We start from the raw sequence: 24,364 nt of genomic DNA on the forward strand, positions 1-24,364 counted from the left end.
TTACCAGTTCTGTTCTATAGTGCCAAGTCCTCTGGCTTGGAAAGTGGATACTATATCTTTTCCTTGGAAAGGGATGCTTCTTTGTCTTTCTTCCTCTTTCTCCAACCACGGGTACTACACAAGGTCATGTGAGACAATTTCAACCAGACCCAAACCCTTCAAAAGATGTCACACGACAACATAAGAGATCTAAATGGTATTAATTTAACTGTGGACTCTGTCGGCAATATTTCAGGACTAGTTTTGACTAACACAGAAGTACTGAGTTATGGCCTGAAGTATATTCCGACTGTTTGCCACATTTATATGAATTAAAATGTGATGTTTTTAGGATGTCAAAAATTGCATTTAGTTTATTAAAAGTTTACTAAAGATGTGGATAATTGTGTTTAACAGTGAATGTTTGGACGAATTTGATGATAGTTATGATGACAGCTTCCATACATGTATTTCTGATTCGGGTGAGGATGTTGAGCGGATGTAGATTGTAATGCGTATAGTCTTTTTTTAATACCACTGAAATCCCATATAAAAATGATTTTATTCCTCCATATAGGACATGAGGGTATTAATCATTTCTCACAGATGTTGAATTTTGCAGTGGAATGTACATATAATGATTTTACATATAACAAGCACAGTATTAAATATAATCTAACTGTTCAAGAATGGCGGGAAATAACTTTTGGCTAGAAATGATAATATTGTTATTAAACCTTTGGATAAAGAGGGTAAAACTTTGATAACGAATGCCCAGCAATATTTCTCTGTGTATGCAACATCTAGAGAATGAAAAAACTTATAGTAAAAGTAATATGAGTGAATATAAAAAAAAAAAAAAAAAAAAAAGCTATGTCTGATTTTGAGATACTGTGTAAGGGATTCCAAATAGTTTATTTTTCTCAAGCTGATGTGGACAAAAGGTTCAATTGTAAACAGTGCAGGTCTTTCACTTAAGATTCCCTTATTCCTCTGTCTGTACTCTGATATCCGATAGGGACGGCAGTGTCTAGCTTCCAGTCCAAATGGGGATGTGTTATGCGGTTTTTGTCTCATTTTTCTTGTGTAGTGGCACTGTTGGGGAAATTTTTTTAATTAACATATCATGTAGGGTTTGGGTAGAGTTAGGATTAGCACACAAGAATAAGGAGGTGTAGAGGAGTGAAGCTGAAGCACAAGGGACTTTAAGACAGGAGACTGCCAACTTAAATGGACCTCAAGCCAAGTTTTGCAGTACAGAACCAAGGTCCAAAGGGGGTGCCAACTTCTTTGTTTGTGGCGAGACATGCAGAATCACAGTAAGGAACTGTTCGACTGCCAGCAGGTTTGTGACAGGTAGCTCCAACTGGAGGGAGAGATAGCAGACAGATGAACCTTAATGGAAGGGCATGCCAGGCCTATCTTCAGTAATTCACTAAGGTATCACATGGACCAGGAGCATCCTCATTCTGAATGGTTCCTGGGTCCTGGCCTCTGGCCTGCCACCACAAGACAAACCTTTTGTGGTCAGACAGATAAAACCTCCTAATTTCATGGTTTCTAACCTCCTTGAGGCATAACCCCAAACTACTGGTGCAAATTGGGCTTCAGGATTCTATTGTCCCTAATATATCTGTAGATTATGGTAAATCAGGGATTCCTTGCACGATGTTAGAAGGTCCTCTAGGTATGATGGTAAACACTAACTTCCTCCTGCCATTTCCACGATCAAGGAGAACCAGTGCTGCCTGAGCTAGAAGGGTATTAGGAACATTCTGGGTCTGCCTTTTAACATCTTTTGAATTGCCCTGGGTATCGGGACTGTAAGAGGGACAGGGATGACAAGGAGGACAGGCTTCTGCTATCTAAGCAACTTTTCAAAGTTTCTTGAAACAAAAATGAACCAGGTGTCTGTTTTCTGGAGATGCAAATAGATCCTGCTGAGCACACCTCCCTCCACATACCTGTACAGTACTGGGAGGAAGACCTCATGCATCATCCACTCATGAGGGCCCATTTTTGTCCAGATCAGATTGTCCACCACTGTGTTCAGCTCTGGGGAGATGTAAAAGCTATGAGAGATGCTGTGGGTTAGCCTGTCAGTTCCCGTGTTGTCATTGCTACTCTGCAGAGTTGGTAAAATCATCCCCACCCCCCTATGTTGATGTACCACATTACAGTGATGTCATCTACTACCACTGCTACCACTTGCAAGGTTCCTTCTGTCCGCACAGTTGACTGAAGGCCTTTGAATTTCTCTGATGTTGATGTGCTTCTTTTTCAGGAGAAATTAGGTCTCTTGCACCTTGAGGTCCTACAGGAATATTACCCAAGGCATCTGTAGTAATGGTCTGGCCAGGGGTTTCTTTTACAAAGGGTAACCATATTTTTGACTGGCTCACCACTGAAATTCCTTCGTAGAAAAATTTACCAGTCTACTGGATGTGAGTGCTGGCACCACATCAATCTCAGGTACCACTGATTTTTTTTTTCAATGCGCAGCCTGGCATGGGAAACCATCAGAATGGCAGAAACTATCAAGCCTGAGTCTTTGAAATTCATTGGCTGTGGCCAGCTTCTGTGCTGCCATTTGCATGAAGTATTTCTGGTGGCTCTCTTCCTTGTTCTGTGGGAGGAATGCCTTCTGAGCAGAAGTGTCCATAAGAGACCCTAGGAAGATCAGTCTTTGCAATAGTACTAACTTCAACTTTTGGAGGGTAAGGGCGAGAAGCGTGCTGCAACAGGCCCTTGAGAAGGCCAGGGCCTTGAGAGCTTCCTCTTTCAATGTTGCCTAATCAGGCAGTCACCTAGATAAGGAAAAATATGAATGCTCTTTGGTCTGACAAAGGCAGCTGCCAAGGCCGGGCACTGTGTGTAACCTCTTGGGCAGTGTCAAGCCCAAAGGGAAAGGAGGTGAACTGGTAGTGCCAACTCCAGTATAGAATCCAAGGAAACCATTGCAATCTTTGTGTTAATGGCTGTGCAACTGAGTCTTTCAAATCAAGGTTTACCAATGATGCCACTGGATGCAAGATAAGGAGGCAGAGTCAACATCTTGACCATGGGTGCCTAAGGGAAGGTGCTGTGCCTTCAAAATATCTAAAATGGGCCACCAAATTCCTCCCCTTCCTGGAAAGTAAGAAGGGTCTGGAGTAAAAAAAAACTTTGCTTGCAGAGGAAGGTCTCCCTCCTTGACCCCCAGGGTGAGGAGGTCTGAGATAATGGACAGACCAAGTTCTGTTATTTAAGGACCCCAGGAATACCAGAAAGATGAGGTGGGAAGCCCCACTGCAGCCCATAATATCAGAGTATCTTTAATACCCAAGAGTCTTCTGTGATGCTTTCTCAAGTGGGGAAATGGAGGAAGTGTGCGCCTGCAATCTTTAAGGGGGCTGGGGTGGGGAGGGAACACTGGTTGCTACCTGTTATTGGGTTCTTGTTGCCCCTGGGATTTCCATTATTAACCCCTTTCCATCCCTTTTTGCACTGAGGCTTTCTCTTTTCTGTTTGTTCTTACTCTGTTTTTGGTAGAAAAGACCAGGTTCGGATGGGTAGTTCCTTTCATATGTGGACATGTGGGAAGAGTGTAAGCGCTGCCCCATCACCTATCACCTGTACAATCTTATCCCTTTCTTCCAATTTCCTAAAAATTTCAGAAGTGGAGTCCACAAACAACAGGTCCCTACCAAGTGGGACACTGATGATTTGTGCCTTGCTATTCTCCGGTACAGGCAGTGGCTTTAACCAACTATGCCTTCTTAAGACACAGTCAGTAGCACAAGCTCTGGACATTGCATCTACACAGCATCATACAATGATGCAGTGTGAGCTTCAGCAGTTTGCAGCCAAGATCTGTGTCCGATTCTTCCCCAACCTTTTGGGCCACATGGTCACAGGGGGCCAAGAGGAATTTAGTCATGCAAGTTTGGCAGTTGACAAGCTTGAAGATCCTGTTCCCAAAGTACAAATTTTAGTGCCAAACCTATCTGGGCTCTGTTTTCTTTATTAGGCAAAGAACTGGCTGACTGTACTATCCTGACACCTTTTCAGGGTCCACTGACATTACTGAAGGATCAGTTACTGGATTTTCGTAAAGGTATTTGTTGGCATATTATAACCTGTAGAATCTGTATGGTGTCTTGGAGCAGTGTAATGGGAGTCAGGGGTCTGGGATGCATCTTCATGGCACCCAAGATGATGGAGTGAGGTACAACAGTAGTCTGAGGGGCTTCCATGTTCAGGAAATTAAAACACCTGTCAAGTATCAGAAGCTTCTCTGCCTTCCCACAAAAATTCCCTTCATGCTGGTGGGTGTTTCACCAAAGGATATGTTTTCAGAGTGAGACCAGAGGAGATGCTATCTTCAGCTCAGAATCTTACCCAAGAGGAGTAGAGATCTGACAGCAGTAATCCAGCTCCACCTGGACAGTATCCAGTGCTCCACCTTCCTCCTCTGAGGAAGGGTAGGGGGTCCTGGAGACGTTTTGCCTGGCTGCATGGCCTGTAAGGCCTTGATCTAGTTTAAACCAGCTCTTTTGGTCTATTCACCCACCTCCATAAGAAAATCTTCAATGTGTTCTCTGACAAAGGCTTTGTGGATGCCACCCCCTGCAGAAATGATTACCTGGGGTACTTCCACCCCCCTCTTCCAGGCCTGGTATCTAGGAAAGGTTCCTGTGAGTGGTTAGTATGGACATGCCTGGGTCCCCAAGCATAACTGCTTATGAAAGAGCATCATCAGAGAACAGGGGAAATGAAGACAGCTGGTATAGGGGTTGCGAATGCACCTCACTGGGGCTGCTTACCTCTGACTGATCAAGGATTTGGGACATCTAGTCTAAATCTTCCAGGTCTCTGTTCAACTTGTTCCTCCACTTTTTTTTGTGTGTGTGTGTGTGTGTGTGTGTGTGTGTGTGTGTGTGTGTGTGTGTGTGTGTGTGTCTAAGATCAAAAGAAGATGGTCCTGTATTTGAAGCACAAGCCAACGCCTCAAAATGTTTACTGTCAAGGTATAGGCAAACAGTATGCAGTCTATTTTTAGGAGTCTTGAGAGCAAACCTCTGGCAGATGCTGCAGTTTTGTTGTGTCATGCCCTAACCCTACTCAAAAAATGAAGCTGGTGTGGCAGTCTCTAATGGACTGCCCACCACAAACACACTATCTTTTCTTGCTAGACATAAGAGCAATGCAGCAACAGCAGCTGCTGCTGGAACCCCTCCTCCCGCCCTAGCAACAATAAGCAAAATACACAAGTGGGGTACATATCTGCCTGAGCTTCACACTGGATCTGACAGATGTGATGAACTCAACACAATGCATACTCAGATGTCTGTCACTGTGAGCAAACTGCAGTATGCAGTAAAAAAAGTTCTGAAGATGACACAGGCATACATCCCATTCATACCACGGCATTGGGACATATTCTGGGGTAGAGGAGTACTGTAACAGGGAAAGGAAGCTTAGCTCATGAAGACTGGTCAAACAGAACCCCTAGCAAAGGGGTCCCTAGCAAAGGGGTCCCAAAAGTAAGGAACACTGCAACTGTGATCTAATGAAGAACATCAGTGTGATATGTACAATCAACAAGCTACACAGGAATGTCTGCAAAATTATGAAAAATACCGCATCCCACCCAAAGTTAGACAACCATGAAAGCAATGGAAGACATTACCCATTTTCCATTTATTTTTACCTTAAACAGCACAGTAGATGTGGCAGGTTCAATGGATCCATGCAAGCAAAGGGTTGTACGAAAAAGTTAAAAGACAAAATGTATATGGTAATGTGTAGACCTGATGTCCTTTTCATTCTTCCTCAACGTATGGATCCGACTTGGTTATGTATTCCAGACTTAGGATCCATCTCTTGAGCTCCCCCTACTCATAATGCACTATTGCATCCCCAAAGCCCGAGATCTCATTTGTTGCCATTGTAAAGACACAGGTTTCCAAGTGCTTGCTATTGGTTTTACGAGTGAAACATTTTTGATATTTTCCGTTTCCTCTTTTGTATATTAATCTACTTTTCCATGTCCCCCCTCTAAGTTCTCTCACTGGTGTTGAGGCGTTTCTTTCCATTTCTTCCTTCCAATGCCTTTTTTAGGTAGTACTTGATTACCATTGATGGTATTTCTTTTACCCATAACTTACGGTTATTACATACAATTTCCCTTCTTCCATCTCGCAAAAGAAAGCTCCCGACATTCCACCCAGTCAGAGCAAGGAAGCATCACAAGAAATCCAAAAGCTGATGGACAAGAGAGTCATCCAAAAGGTCTCTCCAGACCAGATACGATTCGGAACTTGTTCACACTTCTTTGCATAGTGCCAAAGAAAACAGGGGACCTCACACTCATTTTGGATCGAAGCAACTTAAAATCAGTACATAAAGAAAGCAAAGTTCTGAATGGTCATGGTCCAGTCCATTCTACCCTTTCTACACAAGGATGATACACAAGGACAATTGGATGTGCTCTGTAGATCTTCAGGATGCGTAGTATCATATCAAAATAGACAGGTGAGCCAGAAAACATCATCGCTTCTGGCTGGGAGCTAAACATTACCAATTCAGAGCCCTACCTTTTGGCTTCACGGCAGCCTCCAGGGTGTTTACCAAATGCACTGCAGTAGTGGCAGCTCACTCAAGATTAAAGGGATTCCAGGTGTTTCCATATCTAGATGACTAGCTCCTCACCGCCCCCTCCAAGCATTTCTACATGCCACGGACTTTTGCTCTACATTTGTAAATCTTTTGTCATAACTGTAAATCATGCCAAGTCAAACCTAACCCAGTCCAGAATCTGGAGTTCACTGGTGCTCTTCTTAAACATGAGCAAAGAGACAGCCTCCTTACCTCCTCATCGTATCTCCACTATAAGGAGTCAGGTCCATTTTCTCCTTACTCATTTAGCTCCTTCAGCAAGGTCAGTACTGCACACATTAGGTTCCATAGCAGTGACCATCGCACCTCCTTTGGCATGCTTTTTTATGTGGGTTCTACAATGAATTTTAGCTGTATAATGGTCATTTCTATACCAACCCCTATCCTTTCCAGTCAGACTCACCCCAGTTTGCAAATACATCTGATGGTGGGTACAACTGGATGATTTACACCTAGGCAGACATTTTGTTCTGCCAGCTCCTATGGCCACAGTGACCATGGATGTTTCTCCATTGGGGTGGGGGGGCATTTCTTGGAAAGAATGGTTCAAGGCACATGGTTCCCCCAACCGACCAAGTTGCATATCAATCTCCTTGCAGGCATTTCAAGATGTTCTCCCATCGAGGACCACTGCAATTCAGACTGACACGTCTGTAATCTGGTACATCAACAACAAGGAGGAATTTGATCTTACCCTCTTTGCAGACAGGCCGAGAGAGTATTTGAAAGGGTGATCTCATCAGACCGCTTTCTAATCAAGACGCATTCTGGGGAAAAACAATGTGCTAGCAGACAAACTAAACAGATCCATTCTGATGCCCCACGAGTGGTCTCTCAATCAATCTGTGGCAGAGATAGTCTTCCAGCATTGCAGCTGACCTTGCTGCAAACTATTCCCCACTCCACTCAACAGCAAGTGTAGCAGGTACTTTGTTCTGATCGCCCCTCGGTGGAGTCAGAGATACTCTAGCTCACACTTGTCCCTCTGGTCTCCTTTATGCTTACCCTCCTCTTCCCTTAATTCCCAGATTTTTGCAGAAAGCAAGAAGGCTGAAGAGCTCAGTAAACCTCTTTGCCCCCTTCTGGCCTTGGCAAATAAGTTTCCCCTTCCTACATTCTCATCTTCGTTATCCTCCACGGACAGTGGAGCCAACTCTGGATCTCCTGTCACACCCAGCAAGGACCCAGCATCCCAACATTTGAGCTCTACGATAACCACGTGGTTTCTCCACTTCCAGCAATAGACAGCCCAGGCTTTCTTCTCCTGTTCAAGATTTTATTTTGACTTCTCAAAAAAAGTCTATCAAAAGTATATAAGAGAAAATGGAAAAGATTCTCCTTTTGGCCTTTGAATAAAGGCATTGATCCCTTTTCTAAAAGCGTCATCAAGAATGGAGAAAGGAGCTAGTTTATCTACAATTAAATTTCAATTGACAGTGATTTTGAATTTTCACAAGGGAACAGACATTTTTCTCTAGCTTCCTCTACACTATTTAAAGCTTTCATGAAAGAAATCTTTCTTCTGAGGCGTCCAATAAAAAATCAGTCATCACCTTGGGATCTGACAGTTGCACTCAAAGGCCTAACACAAAAACCTTCTGAGTCTTCAGCTAAATTTAATTTGACGTTTCTATCATGTTTTCTTAGTAGCCATCACATCTGCAAAGAGAACAACTGAACTCCAGGCTCCCTCTCCAAAATGTCCTTACATAAATTTTTTTATAAGGAAAGGGTTTCCTTCTGGACTAACCCTTCCTTTTTACCTAAAGTGGCCTATGAGAATATACCAATACCATCCACTTACCAGTTTTCTTTCCAAAGTTTCCCAGTAAAGGAGAGGATATGCTGCATATTCTTGTTGTGCACAGTTACGTTATCTTCACAGGACAAGACAATTCAGAAAATCAGACCAACACCATTTCCTTTTCTCCAAAACAACTAGGTTATCCAGTATCTAAAGTCACTCTAGCAAAATGGATAATGGACTATTTCCTGGATTTATTCTCAGAAAGGTACAACATTATCTAAAATTCCCAAGGCTCATTCAACCAGATCCGTGGCCACATCATCTGCTTTTTGGTCAAGAATGTCTACCGACATTTGTGCTGTACCTAGACAGTCCAATGCTCATACTCTTGTTACTCATTACAAATTGGCTATCATTTCTACAAACACTTTGGAATATCCTTCCAAGGCCACCCAAGATCAATGTAGTTGGAGACTCTGTTCCATATGTTGCGGAAGAATGAAAATGGCAACATTAGATTTAAAAGTTATGCGCTTACCATAACTAGGCATCTGCATTTTCTATTTTCATTCTTCAACTTCCCTCCCATTCACCCCGCATCCAAGTTCCTGGAGGGCTCTATTGGACTGTACTGGAACCTACAGTTCCAGGTTTGAGCCCGGCCTTTCTATCAGATTATTTCTGTCTCTGAGTTAGCTGCCCTACACACCCATAGTAAAAACAATCTGAGGCTTTGGGGATGCAATAGTGCATTGTGGGTAGAGGGAAGAGCTCAAGAGCTGGATCCCAAGTCTGGAATAAGCGTCCTAGTTGGATCCGAACCAATACAATAAGAAAGAATGAAAATGGACAGCACAGATGTCTAGTTATGGTAAAAACATAACTTTTAAATATCGTGAGCTATGCATGTCTTTGCTTCTACAGCTATGAATAGTAATATTTGCCTTAAGAGTAACAGGTCGAATGTAGTAGGCAATTCATCAGGAAGCAAGGCATCATCTGAAAACGGATATGTATTGCGTGTGTACACTAAAACAGTGCATGGTGTAAACTCCTTATCCTACAGAACTGTGAAATGTTATGGAAAATGCTAAACATTAAGCCAGTGATGTAGCGAGCTAAAGCCATTTCTCCCTGTATGTGCTTGCGTGTACAGACACACACACACATTTATATATATATATATATATATATATATATATATATATATATATATATATAAAAATTTGGACACATATATAAATATACACACTCGTGTATACACAAACACAATTTACACATTTATATAGAAGTATATGATGTAGATACATGTGTACAATAAAGACCTATTTCTGACACATGCCATGGTGTGTATCAACAACATAACTTATGACAACTGATGCAGGCAGGAGCAGATTTTAAAAACACCCCTTTATGCTGCACCTTAGGGCCACTACTGGGACACACAAAAAGCATCCACCTCCCAGATTCAATACTGTGCATGCAATTAACTGAGTCAATGGTAAATAAAAACAAAAATTACAGAGAGAGCCTAAGCAAACACAAGTGATGTGTGTGCAGACAGTACCCATTTCAAACTAGACCGCAGGCGTATTACAGTGCAGGCCAACAAAAAACAACAGCCAGGAACCATCAGAAACAAATTTAATAACTCTCCAGAGCTTCAACAAAGCCTTCAAACAGTATATAAAGCAAAAAAGAAGACAGCACATCCATTTAAATATACATACTTAATTATCCAATCAACATTAAAACAGCCCAATCAAATTAACAGCTTCCAATTATGCTCTAAATCGAGTCCCGAGGGAGATAAAATTCCAGATTTTAACATAAAAATGCTTTCTTTGTATAATCATCTTTTTTATATGCATTTTCAGAGTGAAAACCCAAACAAACTTTCTAACACAGTAGCTTTTAATCCATCAGGATATGAATTATGGAATTCTATAAAATGTTTTACGACAGGGCTACCCTCAGTTTCCTAACATTCCTTATATGTTCCTGTAGTCAAATTTTGAATTTCCTTTTACTTTCACCAATAACAGGCAAGACTAAAGGGACATTGTAAGGCATAAATAACACCTTCAATATCGCAATTAAATGTCTCTGATGGGTAAAAAGTGTGACCCTTAATAAAGGGGAAACTTCTGACCGCATAAGTACATATATTACAATAACCACAAGGAAAAGTGCCCTTAAACTGTGTAGTAAAAACAGGATTCAAAACCGGAAATTTTAAATGATTATGCACCAAATATCTTACGTTTCTATCTTTCTTGTATGATATACCTAAAGATGGTGAAAGCATAATACTGGCTAAATCACTAAACTTAAACAACTCCAACAGTACTTACCTACATCAGTCAAAATAGAACTAAAAACACCATAAGTGGAGACCAAATAAATTCTCCTCATATCTGCTCTTTTACTAACAATATTATGGTTGTAAGATCTAACTTTATTTGGAAACTCAACTTTTCCTAAAGAAGATACATCAGAACTAACCATCACCTTATTAATGACAGCTTGTAACATCTTTATCATAGCCCCTAGATTCAAACATAGAGCACATTCATTTCACTTCTATATCAAAATAATAAACATTGTTATATAGTCTTATCTTCACATTCACTATATGGAAGAGATGCAATAGTATGTGGAGGGTAGCATCTAATACCAAATAGGCATTTACCACCATCTTCAGACTTGCTATGAACTGATGTCAGTAGTTTATCATTTAGAGTCAAATTAATATCAAAAAATGCAATTTTCCTACCCACTTGTAAGCCATTAAAAGAAAGGCCAAATCTATTATTTTGTAGCCATTCAACAAACAGATCAACTTCCATCAACCCCCCCCCCTTACATACAAATATAAGGTCATCAATAAACCGATAGTACTGGACTACAAATGCTTAAAAAAAATCACCATGATAAATATTCTAATTTGTATAAATCCATCATAAGGTTGGTATACACTGGGGCAAAAGATGCCCCCATAGCCGTGCATTGAAATTGATGATAAATTTGACAAAATGTAAAATAATCATTTGTCAAAGAAAAAATTCAACAATTCTAAACATAATTATTTTTAGGCGTGTCGCCCACAAAATATTTAAACCAAATTTGTGTTGAATATTTGTATACAAACTACATACATCCATTGAAATAAAAAACATATCAGACCATTCAAAATCAGACAACTTGTCCAAAAAAACAATACTATCCCTTGTATATAAAGGTAATTTAACTGCCATGATGATAAAACATTTGTAAAAACAAACCTATATTTGTCAGAAAATATTTTTGGGCAGAAACTATTGGTCTACTTGGAGGATTAGATGTATCCTTATGAATTCTGGGTAGACAAAAAAACTGCCAAGTTCACCATCATTACAATTGAACCTTTTGTCCACATCAGCTCGAGAAAAATAAACTATTTAGAATCCCTTACACAGTATCTCAAAATCAGACATAGCTTTTTTTTTTTTTATATTCACTCATATTACTTTTACTATAAGTTTTTTTCATTCTCTAGATGTTGCATACACAGAGAAATATTGCAAGGCATTCATTATCAAAGTTTTACCCTCTTTATCCAAAGGTTTAATAACAATATTATCATTCTAGCCAAAAGTTGTATTTCCCGCCATTCTTGAACAGTTAGATTATATTTAATACTGTGCTTGTTATATGTAAAATCATTATATGTACATTCCACTGCAAAATTCAACATCTGTGAGAAATGATTATTACCCTCATGTCTATATGGAGGAATAAAATCATTTTTATATGGGATTTCAGTGGTATTAAAAAAAGACTATACACATTACAATCTACATCCGCTCAACATCCTCACCCGAATCAGAAATACATGTATGGAAGCTGTCATCATAACTATCATCAAATTCGTCCAAACATTCACTGTTAAACACAATTATCCACATCTTTAGTAAAAAATTAATAAACTAAATGCAATTTTTGACATCCTAAAAACATCACATTTTAATTCATATAAACGTGGCAAAACAGTCGGAATATACTTCAGGCCATAACTCAGTACTTCTGTGTTAGTCAAAACTAGTCCTGAAATATTGCCGACAGAGTCCACAGTTAAATTAATACCATTTAGATCTCTTATATTGTCGTGTAACATCTTTTGAAGGGTTTGGGTCTGGTTGAAATTGTCTCACTTACGGTCAATGTAAACTTCCACGGAACTTCTTGACTCTCTCCAAAAGTCTTTCACTAACAGAGAAGGATCTTGTGGTGCTGGAAAAACTGGGAACGGTTCACCATTATTGCCCAAATCAGCAGACGCGCATGATAATCGGATGCAAAGCAAACGCCTCTAGAAGAATTGAAGGATCTTTTTAAAGGGGCAACATTCGCTCGTTCATTTTTACGTTCCCTTTTTCACCACAAAAAGGCACCCCCCCTTCATAATCTCTTAAGTCACGTTTAAGTTTAGTATTTACAGCAGGGACTGTACAGATGAATATATTCTGACAGAACCTGTCGATGCAGCGTTGCAGAGCAGGGAATGTACAGATGAATGTATTCTGACACACCTTATCGATGTGCTCCTTTTGTCTTCTCATGCAAAATGGTTTAGCCAATGAACAGAAGCAACTGAAAGTACAGTTTTGTACCTACCATAAATGTAGATGTTAGAGTATATAAAATGCTGCAGTCATGACACTTGGGTTACACTGTCAGGCGGTCCCGCAGTGGGCCTGAATTCCAAAGTCTTGGTCCGGCGTCGGTTGCTGTCGCTTCTTCCCTGACGTCAGTGCGCCAGGGGTATACAAGAGGCATCTGACACCATTTTCTTCAGTTTTTCTTGCCCCAGATGTCAGGTGCCCCCCCAAAAGATGGTCAGTAGATAGCACCAATAATAAAAGCTTAGCACCAACAAAACATCCCTCCAGCTACAAGCAAATACACCACAAAGGTATCAGATTTTAAGGTATTGAAAGGTTTTAGTTAGGTCAGAGGCGATGGAGGGAGGGTAACCTGGACTGCAGCAAGGTATACACTCGAACATCTACATTTATGGTAGGTACAAAACTGTGTTACCCTGCTGGAGTCATCACACTTGGGTAGAATCCCAAAGCTAAGGATGGGAGGTGGAGTCAAACAGGGTTAGAGGAGGCTAGAAGGCCCTGCAAAACTGCAGTGGCAAAGCCAGCTCTAGTCTTAGAGTAAAGTGGTAAGTGATGGTGTTTGGTGAAGGTGTGTACTGAACTCCAAGTTGCAGCTTCCAGAATATCCTTGGTTGGCACCCCCCTGAGGAAGGTTGTAGATGTAGCTGCTGCACTGGTGGAGTGGGGCCCTATGTTAGCAGGAACTGGTTTTCCATGATGGGTGTAGCAAAAATGTATGCAATGTCCTATCCATTTAGAAATGGTCTGTTTTGAGACGGCCTTTCCTTGTGATGCTGTAGCATAGGATACAAAAAGATGGTCAGATTTTATTATAGCCTTAGTTTTATCCAAGTAGTAACGTAGTTGCCTGTGAATGTCCAAGGAATGCAGGAGTCTTTCTCCTTTGTTCTGTGGATTTGGAAAGAAGGTGGGTAAGTGGATGGTTTGATTTAGTGCCACACTGGATACCACCTTTGGCATAAAGGAGGGGTTAGTTCGTAGAGAAACTCTGTCTTGATGAAAAATGAGGAAAGGCTCTACTGCCATTAGTGCCTGTAGCTCTAAGACTCTTCTGACTGAAGTAATTGCTGGCAGCAGGGCAGTTTTCCATGATATAAACTAAGTCAGCTGAGAAAGCTGGCAGCGTAAGTTTTTCCAGAACAAAATTTAGGTCCCAAGTTGGTGTTGGCGCTCTCCTGGGAGGCCTAAAGTTTTTTGCCCCTCTGAGATACTGCCTTAGAAGTGGATGTGAAAATAAGGGAGGATCCGTGTTGTAGTGAGCTGAAATAGCTGAGGCGTGGATTTTAACAGATGAAAAAGAACGTCCTTTGTGTAACATTTCAGTTAAATATTGTAGAATCTGAGGTATGTCCGGCTGAAGGGTATTTTGGCCTTTAGCTTGGTTCCAGGCACAAAATCTTTTCCATTTGTCTGAGCAGGCTTTCCTGGTGCTGGGCCTCCTGGCCTCCAGAATGACATCCATAACAGCTTGTGAAAGAGGGGCTGGCTGGTTGCTTAGGTGATGTGCCATGCAGCCAAATTTAAGGTTTTGAGCTGACTGTGTAGAATCTGACTGCCTTGCTGTGTGAGTAGATGAGGAATTTGTGGTAAAATCCATGGTGGGCCCTGGGCCATGTTCCTTAGTAGTGGGTACCAGTGCTGGAGTGGCCAGTCCGGGGCAATGAGTATCATTCGAGGTCTCTCCATCCTGACTTTCAGCAGCACCTTTGTGAGAAGGGGCAATGGAGGGAAGGCATATACTGTCAGCATTTTCCAACTGAATGAGAGTGCGTCCACTTTCCAAGCTTGATGGTGAAATGCCCTTGTGCAAAATTTTGAAAGCGGATAGTTTTGGGGGGTGGCAAACAGGTCTATGTCTGGGCACCCCCATTTTTGAGTTATCATTGCAAATACTTGTGGATCCAGTTTCCACTTGTGGGGATCCATGATGTTTCTGCTTAGGTAGTCTGCCAATGTGTTCTTTTTCCCTGGCAGGAATTGGGCTTGTAATTGAACTTGGTAAGCCAGTGCTCTGTTCCACAAGGTCATTGCTTGCCTGCATAGAGGGTAGGAGTGTCTACCCCCTTGTTTGTTTATGTACCACATTACTGTGGTGCTGTCTGTCCTTATTATAAGCTGTCCTGGATGTAAGAGGTCCTTGAAGGCTGTCAGAGCATTCTGTACAGCTAGCATTTCTTTTTGATTGATGTGCAGATTCCTTTTATCTGCAGTCCATATGCCTTGAACGCACCGTCCTGCCATGTGTGCCCCCCAGGCATAGTCCGATGCATCTGTTGTCATAGTTTGCCTGGCTGGGGGTAGGGTGAAAGGCTGACCCTTGTTGAGGTGACATGCCTGTGACCACCATAGAAACTCCTATTGAAGGCAGGGAATGAGAGGTATCATTGTTTCCAAGCTGTGGCTGTGTTGAGTCCATACGCTTTTCAGGTACCATTGCAATTTCCTCATATGCAGTTTTGCAAATGGTATTAGTAGTATGCAAGATGCCATGAAGCCCAAGGCCTGCAGAATTTTTCTTGCAGGGAGTTGGGTCTTTGTTGCCATTGTTCTGAAGTATTGAGTTAGTTGTAGTTGTTTGCCTGGCGTCAGATAAGCCATCTGGGCCATTGTATTCAAGTTGGCACCCAGGAATGTCATATTTTGTGAGGGCACTAGTTTTAATTTCTTTTCGTTTACTGTGTACCCTAGGCAACTTAGAAGGTGTTTTACAAAAGTCAGATGTTGTAAGAGAATGTCCTTCCTTTCTGCTTGGATGAGGTAGTCGTCCAGGTATGGGTATATTTGAATTCCTCTTTGTCTGCAGTATGCAATTACTGGTGGCAGGCATTTTGTGAAGACCCTGGGTGCAGTAGATAAGCCAAAGGGCAGAGAATTGGTAATGAGTTGAACCTGCAATAAAAACGGAGGTATCTTCTGCAATTTTGTCTGATAGAGACATGCAGGTATGCCTCCTTGAGGTCCAACGTTACTAGCCAAGCTTTCTTGCCCAACATGGGAAGAAGCTGCTGTAGTGTTAGCATCTTGAATTTGGGTACTTGCAAGAAGGTGTTTAGAATTGAAAGATCCAGAATGAGTCTCCAAGCATTGTCCTTTCTGGGGACTAGAAAGAGCCTTGAGTAAAATCCTTGGCCTTGCTCCTGTGTAGGAACCAGTTGAATGGCTCTCATGTCCATGAGAGCTGTAATTTGTTTTTGTGCCTTTGCCCATTGATTTTGTGGCAAGTTTGGCATTCCTTTTATCCCTGGCAAGGTGTGGAAATGGAATCTGTATCCTTCTGAGATAATGTCTAGGACCCATTTGTCCTTTGTGACTATGTGCCAGTTGTCTATAAAAAATGCAAATTTTCCTCCAAAGGGAGCTGCAGAGAGAATTTTGCTTGGCAGTTTGAGTTTTAAGTCATTGTGTTTGTCTTCTAGTAGTTTGGGACCCGTCTTCTCCTCCCTTCTGTGTTGCAGTGCCCCATTGGTGAGGTTTGTAAGGGATTTGTGCTTGTCCTCTGCCCCTTGGGCGCCTGTATTTACCCCTCTGTGGTCTGTCAGAAGCTGGATAGGACCAATTTTTTGCTGGCCAATTTCTGCTGAAGCGTGGGGGTTGTACCTGTAAGAAGTCTTTGACCGTCTGCATAGATTTTGCCTTATCCTCCATTTTCTTTAAAACCTCTTCTGTTTTAACCCCAAATAAGGCATCCTGCTGTAAGGGTGCATCTATTAACTTTGCTTTAACATGATCAGGCAGAGTTTGTTCCTTTAACCAAGCATGCCTACGTATAACAGACCCAGTAACAGCTGCTCTACAGGAAGCTTCCAAGGAATCAAATCCACATTGTAAAGTATGTTTGTCCACCTGTTCAGCTGCATGCAACAGATCCTGCATTTCTTTGAATTCAGACTGTTGAGGATGCGTGCTCATCTTTTGTTTTATTTGAGACATTAGGAATTGCTGGTATTTCAGCATGTGAAATCGACAATTTAGTGCTCTCATAGCTAGAGTAGCTGAGGTGTAAACCTTCTTCCCCCACCTATCTAGTGCTCTGGAGTCCCTTTCAGAGGGTACAGGATTTTTAGCCATAGAAGCCTTAGCCCCTTTGGGACCCTGGGGGATTGTCTCTGGGTCAGCAACAGGGCTTTTGTAAAGGAATTTGTGTGAGTCAGGCACTCTATAATATCTATCTGGTTTGGCTGGAGCAGGAGGCAGAGAATCTGGATTTAGACTAGATTCTAAGTAAACATCATCCACAATGTCTAAAACTGGAGGGATAGCAAGCGGTCTGTGCTGGGGGAGTAAAAGAAACTCTTGGAGCCTTTTCTTTGAGTCTGAGTAGTCCTAACCTTCCCAGTGGAAATGTTCCCTCATGGTATGTAAGGTTTCCCCAAAGGAATAGTCTTCAGGGGGAGAAGCTGAGGGAATATAATCTTCAGCATCAGAATCTTCATAAGGGGGAAAGGAGTAATCCTGTTCCTCAGAGGAGCCTGAGGAAATAGACACTTGATCAGAGGAGGCATAATCCTCCTCTTATCTAGGCCTTTTGTCTGGGGGGGGGGGGGGGTTGGAAACCCCTGATTAAAGAAATCAAATCTTCAGCCATTTTAAGCATCGGTTTCTTAGGCATGGGGCCTTGAACTGGAGACTGATGTGCAGTCTTTTTTGGTTTTAAAGGCGTCTTAAGCTTAGCATAAGATTTTATGGTGAGAGTAGTCGGTCTGAAGACACCTTCTGTAACTGAAGGTGTTTCCGCAGCACCGGCTTCTCCTTCTGCAATGTTGCCGCTACGGCCTAAAGAAAATGGCTGCGTTGGCCTAGAACTCTCTGTTTGGGAATCCAAAGCGGTCTGGGGTTCCAATTCTGCGGTAGTCAGGGGCTGCGTAGGCGCCTCAATGAAAACCGGAGAACCGGCGACCAGCCCAACAGAGGCCTCGGAGTCTGGCTTGGATCTAGGCTGCCTGTCTTTATCTTTGCATTTTTTATGCATGCCGGCAGTCTGTTGCTCTGACGGCATAGTGTAATTAAATTTCCTACCGAAGTAGTGTTGTGCAAAACCAAAGCGTCGCTTTATAGTTCGCTTATTGAACCTAGCACAAAACCGACAACCAGTGACATCGTGGTCTGGGCCTAGGCAAGGAATACAATAAGAATGAACGTCCTTATGAGGTATTTGCTTCCTACAAGAAATACAATTGTTATCGGACTGAGGCAAGAAAAGGTTCCCAATGGGGTATTTAGCTTTGAAGACTTCGGACTGAAATTAGATTTGAAAATCTCAGGTGTCGGCCGACCGGCACTTGCGAGCTGCTTCTGCTTTGGGCACTGCACGGCAAGAAAGACTGAAGAAAATGGTGTTGGATGTCTCTTGTATACCCCTGGTGCACTGACGTCAGGGAAGAAGCGACAGCAACTGATGCCGGACCAAGACTTTGGAATTCAGGCCGACTGCGGGACCGCCTGATGACAGGATAACCCAAGTGTGATGACTGCAGCAGGGTAACACGATGAACATCACTAAAATACATTTTATATATAAATAGTGCTGCCTCCTTTCAAACTAAATGCTCAGTATACTGAACTGTTTTCTGCTGTCGGTCATTACCAAGCCATTCAATTCTTTTTAACACCTGTACCAAAAAACTCCTTCAATCTGTTACAGCAGACTGGTTACACTATCTCAGAAAATATGTGGTTATGGCTATAATCTGTTAATTACCTTCATTCCATGAAGCTGCGATACATTTCCCTTAATCTCAAGTAACATAATGTGCAACTTCCTTTTAAACAAAACAAAGGTATCAAGATGCCTCTAAAAGCAGGTGTAAACAGTGGGCCTTATCTGAAGAAAAAGAGAGAAATATAACAAAAGAAAAAAATATATTTGTTCCAACGCGTCACTAAGTCAACCTCCCAAATGCCCTCCTCTGATACATATATTGACAGTGTTCTGCCAACAGATCTGTTCAACTTATCAAATTGGTACAAAAAGACCTACTTTTTGTCACGGCTGGTCATTCTGCCCATCCGCTGGATATGGAAGGTTCCACAACCCACACAGCTGTACACCAAGGCCTGCTTGCTGCAAAAATGAGAGACAAGACAAAGATTAAACAGAAATGTTAATATTCAACTCCCCTCATATTGTTGTTACCATCACAAAACAACTACAAAAGTTCAGTGGGATCTTGATCAGAGATTAGATGTTTGAGTGTGGGGGGGCAAGCTGGCACTCATGTAAACATTGCAACCCACTGAGTTTATGCAACTACATCTCTGATTCTCTCCCTAAAATTAAGCATGCCAGTGTATCTTTGTATGTACACATGAAAGTAAATGGAATGATGTATTTATCTTTATTAAAAATAAGAGGTAAATACAACTTAAGACTACATCTACAATGTGACACTTAAAAGCAAAGCATAGCCAAAAGAAATCCAAGTAAGTAAATAACAAGAATATAAACGTGGGCCTGTTAGACTTCATCCATCAAATACAAGGAAAGAAAGTGGGGGCACTGAATGAGAGGGACTAGAGTCATGCAGATCTGTTGGATTTACTTCACATCAGCAAGTCAAATAGCATAAGAAATACTCAGTATGGGGATCTAAACCTGTTCTGCAACAACAACAGAAGGGGCAACTACATCTCACAGAGGATACCACTACTATGAAACAGACACTCTATCCACATAAAACAAAATTTATCTCTGTCCATACTTAAGGGCAATTTAGATATATGAATGGGAAACAGAAAATTTACACCAGGACTGCCCCCTGTACTAATAATGGACAAAGACAGCTCCTAAATGCTTTAACCCACACATAGGTCCCCTCAAATTTTCTATGGTATGATCCCAGTTATTCTCATTAGGGATAATATATAATTATCGACCATGGGATAGGTGAAGACAATCTCTAATGAAATGGGATAGGTTAATTCAAACAAAAAAGGAAATTGGTTATGCTTAAAATGGCCTTGCAAGGGCTGCAAGCCTAGTACTTAACCTATGACCTTATAAGGAGTAATATCCAGCCCTTCTCTGGTCTTGTGGGACTTCTCAAGTGGCCCTTTTTGAAGGGACTTCATCTCTTGCTTTGTTGCGCTTCCTTTTTTTTCTTCCTTCCCGCTGCTCTCCAGCTGGTCTTTAACACTGAGACCAAACACGTTGGTTCCATTGAAAAAGGCATTCAGAAAGAATACTAGGAAATTCTCTGCAAAAGCTGCAAGGTGAACTAGGTGTGGGGGCTTCCAGTGATGTCACCATCCACTAGCCTCACAGCTCCATCTGTGGCACTGTGTGCCAGGTACATGGGGAGGTTAGAAATGGTTGATGAAGTTGTTGCCTAAGAGGAAACGTTTAACCTTAACTCAGTATCAAGCAATTTCTCTGTCAATCTCATCAATAGTTGTATGATTGCAGCATAACATATGAAATTGTTTAAACTGCACCCCGACAGAAAAGGTAAAAGGACATGCACAATCGCTTCGCAAAGTGGTCTTGTGCCCTAGACTCCTTATGCAGGGACAGGCTAAACCACCAGGCTCTGTGAACTGGAGCCTTTTTCAGGGCTGCCACAGTGGCAACAAAATCTGTGACTAAGGTCAGGACCCAAGAATTCCAACTCTTATGATATCAGAGCATCTTGCATGATATTCTAGGAACAGGTGCCAGAATATCAGATTCTCTATGCCACCCAACAACAACAACAATGACCATCTTTGTCCACAGGGGATCCACCAAGGATGCTGATGGGGAAGATTGGAGAACTACCTTCATTACTCAATTATTTTAATCTTTATGGAATGAAAATATATTTGATCTGTTAGCTGGACTTGTAGTTTGTAAATGTCACTCAACATTTGTTTTCCCTTTGGAAAATGGGCCTCAACCACTATGACTCACCCGATTGACAAAACGTAAACCAATACATAAGTTATACTGCAATCCATCACAGGCTAACACTTCAGCTCTGGAAATAAAACATTAAAAGACAAAATAGCAAGGAAATTCAATCAATTATAAATTACAAGGTGCATTAGCAGGTGCAAGGCTGCAGCCTATTGGAGAGAGGGGGGCACCACAATGGTCCAAATCTTTAAAAACACAAAGGAAAGCTGTGACTTGGATATTGCTAAGATGATAAAAGACTGATCTAAGAAATTAATTTAATAAGAAATACACATTTCAAGTAAAAAAGAAATATATAGCTTGAGACACTTCTAAACACAAGTTCAACAAACAGCAAAAGGAAAAAAATCTGGAGAGTTAGAGAGGACTGTGTAGCTTTATTAGCTAAGGGGAGGAGTTAGAAAAGTTTCTCTTTCCAAGTTAGAAAAGTTTCTCTTTCCAAGTAAAACCTGTGGTACAAGTCTTAATGGTACCAAAGATGAACGACCAGATCTCGTCAAATCAGCTATTCTACTAAGGGACCTACCATGATGGCCAAAGATTATGTTCACCTTCTCCACCAACCACAATACAGATTTTTGTCCAATGCCAGCTCACTTTGTGACATCATTTGCCAAGTGCATAAGTAAGCTGACCCCTAAACTTACCAGTTTGTCAAAAGCACTGGCAAACAAGACAGCATACTTCCAGCAGCTTGGGAATAAATTGAAAATTTGACACCCACACTGTTAACAAGTAAATACTTGAACTGCTTACAGGGAATGTCCATAGCCAAAGTTGGACAAAGACGTCATCCAAACATAGGGACATGGAAAAAGTGTATTGTGTTGCACCAAGGTGGGCTGGTAAGTCAGAAATAAAAACACATTCTAAGCATTTTAGTAGACTTGGAAGAGCACACACCATGATCACTAAATGACTAGTCTGAATCCTAAGTGGTAAATTACCCTTGTTGAAGGCACCAGAGAACAGCTCAAAAATCAAGATTCACAAGAATAAGTCCTGAAAGTGCAGAGGTACCAAAAGGACTCAGACTTGTAGAGTTATAGATACGACAAATGTGTGATGAAACTGTATACCAATTGCTAAGTGACTGTGGCAAAGATATCTCCAGTGAAGACCATTCTTGAAATGAGTACTTAAAAGCAGCCATGCTTCCACTGGAGTAGCATTTAACAGTAGTGTTTTCCAAGGGGTGGTTTGCTAACTGAAGGCAAAAGATAATTAATCTAGCAATTCAGTTGGAAAAGGTTTGCTTAGCAATCGACAACCCTTGCTTCCTTGCAGCAAAGGACATTAAACTCCCTAAATTCATCAACGCCAGATAAAATGACTTAATTGTGCACATCCAGGACATGAAGCGTTCTTCTAACTCTGACTTCTGTTACTAACAAAGAAATGAAATGTAAATGGGCTGGCTTAGGGACAATACAGACACCACCTTCAGCAGGAAATGTGGACTAGTCCTAAGGGGCATCCAATACTTTTGCAAGAGCAAGAACACTTCCTTTTATCAGTCACCTTTGCTCACAGCATCCCATGAGTTCTTGCCACTTGTTTTAGGATAAGCCTTTTCCAAGATGCTAACAAACATCACTGAACCAGAGGTCTAAATTGAGAAAAGGGAAGCCTGTTACAACTAGGGTCTAGATCCAACAGGCGAGAAGTGTTCTTCAAAAGTAGATGAAGATGCAGGGCAAATATGCAGCCCTCCTCCAAGAAAATAACTAACCTGACAGTCTGGGCAGCAGTCAGAAATAGCAGAGACATGGACCTCCCCCATGAAATAACAGAGACCCAAATCACAGAGGAGTGCAAAGACAAAATGAACAGTGAATTAATGCTGCCAACCTGAATAACCTTCTCCCATTAGCACAGCATACCTGTCTGGTGTTAGACTTTGTAACAGTCACAATCAAATTAGACATGCTTGCTGAAAGATCCACCAAAATTAGAGGACATAAAGCAAAAGCGGAGCCCTATGGCAGAGCAGTTGATCTTAACAGTAAAGCTTCCTCCTACCAACACAAGGAGAGCTACTTATGATGCCAAGGACTCAAAAGTCTGAAACCACACCCCTCCTGATCACTATGCAGCAATTAAACTTAGTTGTGGACATTCTTCCCTGAACTTTCTCATGAGGTGTGGGGAAAGGAAAGAAGACAAACTGCTCCTGCCAACGGATGGAGAACATGTTCACTGTGAACTCGTCCATGCCCTGATGTACTGAGCAGAACAGAAGGAAAATTCACATTTTCTAGGGTAGTGCACAGACTGACTCGGGAATGCTTCACTTCAAGAATATCTGATGCAGGAAGAGCTACAAAACAGGGTTGGAGGAGTAGCTCAAGTCCACAGAGTCTCTTCAAATTCCCTTGGAAACTGCCTTGTCTGGCACTTAGCACACAGGTTAAGGCTACGACCTATTAATGAATTTCATCCTGTAGTCCAGGGTTTGAGTCCCTCAAGTCTGCATTTGCCTTCTGAGCGACTGAACAACTCACTTAACCACACAACAGTGCTTGTCCGAGTCTGAAAATGTCCAAGAAGATTAGTACTGCAGCCAAGTAATCACATATTAGTAAACAAACTGCAGAGAAACCACCTCCTCAGTCACGTGAGCTGCATTATAAAGTCTGCAGTAGTCATCAAGTCAAGAAGCTATAATAGTGTTTAACCTGGACTATATGCTGCATCATCACAGACTGCCCGAGTCATTACCTCCTGGAATGGATAGAAAACCTGCATTGGAGTGTCTAGTGCTGCATCTATAAAGGTAAACCTCTGAAATGTAATTAACAAGTGCAACCATGCGAGTACCCATGGTACGGATGTGATCAGAAAGTCCATTAACATGGCCACTAGTAGTCTTCTTTCGGCTTTTCCCGGTTAGGGGTCGCCACAGCTAAAAATCATTTATCAAAGTAACAGAAAATAAGGAGATCCCTCTACAATGCCAAAAAAGGAAACCCTGTTGTGGAAGTGGTACCCAAAAGGCACTCTTGTGCAAACCCCAGAAAATGATGTGCTAGCACATGTGTCCATGTACAGCAGGAACACAACCATCATTCATCCAAGAAGAGATGAATGTCACAGAGTTTCAGAACGGGAAGAGGCATGAATAAACTCCCTAACTGTGCACGAATGAGAGAGAATCTCTACAGCTTCCCTTTCAACAGTACAAAGTCTGTTTCTGGTTTGTATCATGGCAGAGCACCTTCCAGGAAGGAGTCCGAAACTTTGGCATGGAGCCAACTGTGAGACCAAAGCTGCACTGCATGGGTGCTTGGCAATGGGTCACCAAGTGGAGTCAAAACAACATCCACTCCCCCCCCCCCTCCAAGGCACACTTAACTATACCAGGACTGCTATTATGCTTGGCTCAGCCAAGCTGTCTTAGGAAATTTGACCAGCACAAGA

The 24,364-nt window shown here is 41.8% G+C and overlaps 1 protein-coding gene across 2 annotated transcripts in view; it reads right to left on the reverse strand.

Moving 5' to 3' along the window:
• The window catches only part of TRMT1 (tRNA methyltransferase 1), a 733,367-nt gene that overhangs the window by 334,641 nt on the left and 374,362 nt on the right, over positions 1-24,364 (reverse strand). For both annotated transcript variants that reach the window (XM_044084732.1, XM_044084733.1), the window contains exon 9: positions 19,031-19,114. In XM_044084732.1, coding sequence (XP_043940667.1) covers positions 19,031-19,114 — 84 coding nt within the window. The remainder of the gene's footprint in view (positions 1-19,030; positions 19,115-24,364) is intronic.

The sequence above is a fragment of the Protopterus annectens genome, chromosome 9.part0 (genome assembly GCF_019279795.1).
Source record: "Protopterus annectens isolate FY-2018-M chromosome 9.part0, PAN1.0, whole genome shotgun sequence".
Lineage (NCBI taxonomy): Eukaryota > Metazoa > Chordata > Ceratodontiformes > Protopteridae > Protopterus > Protopterus annectens.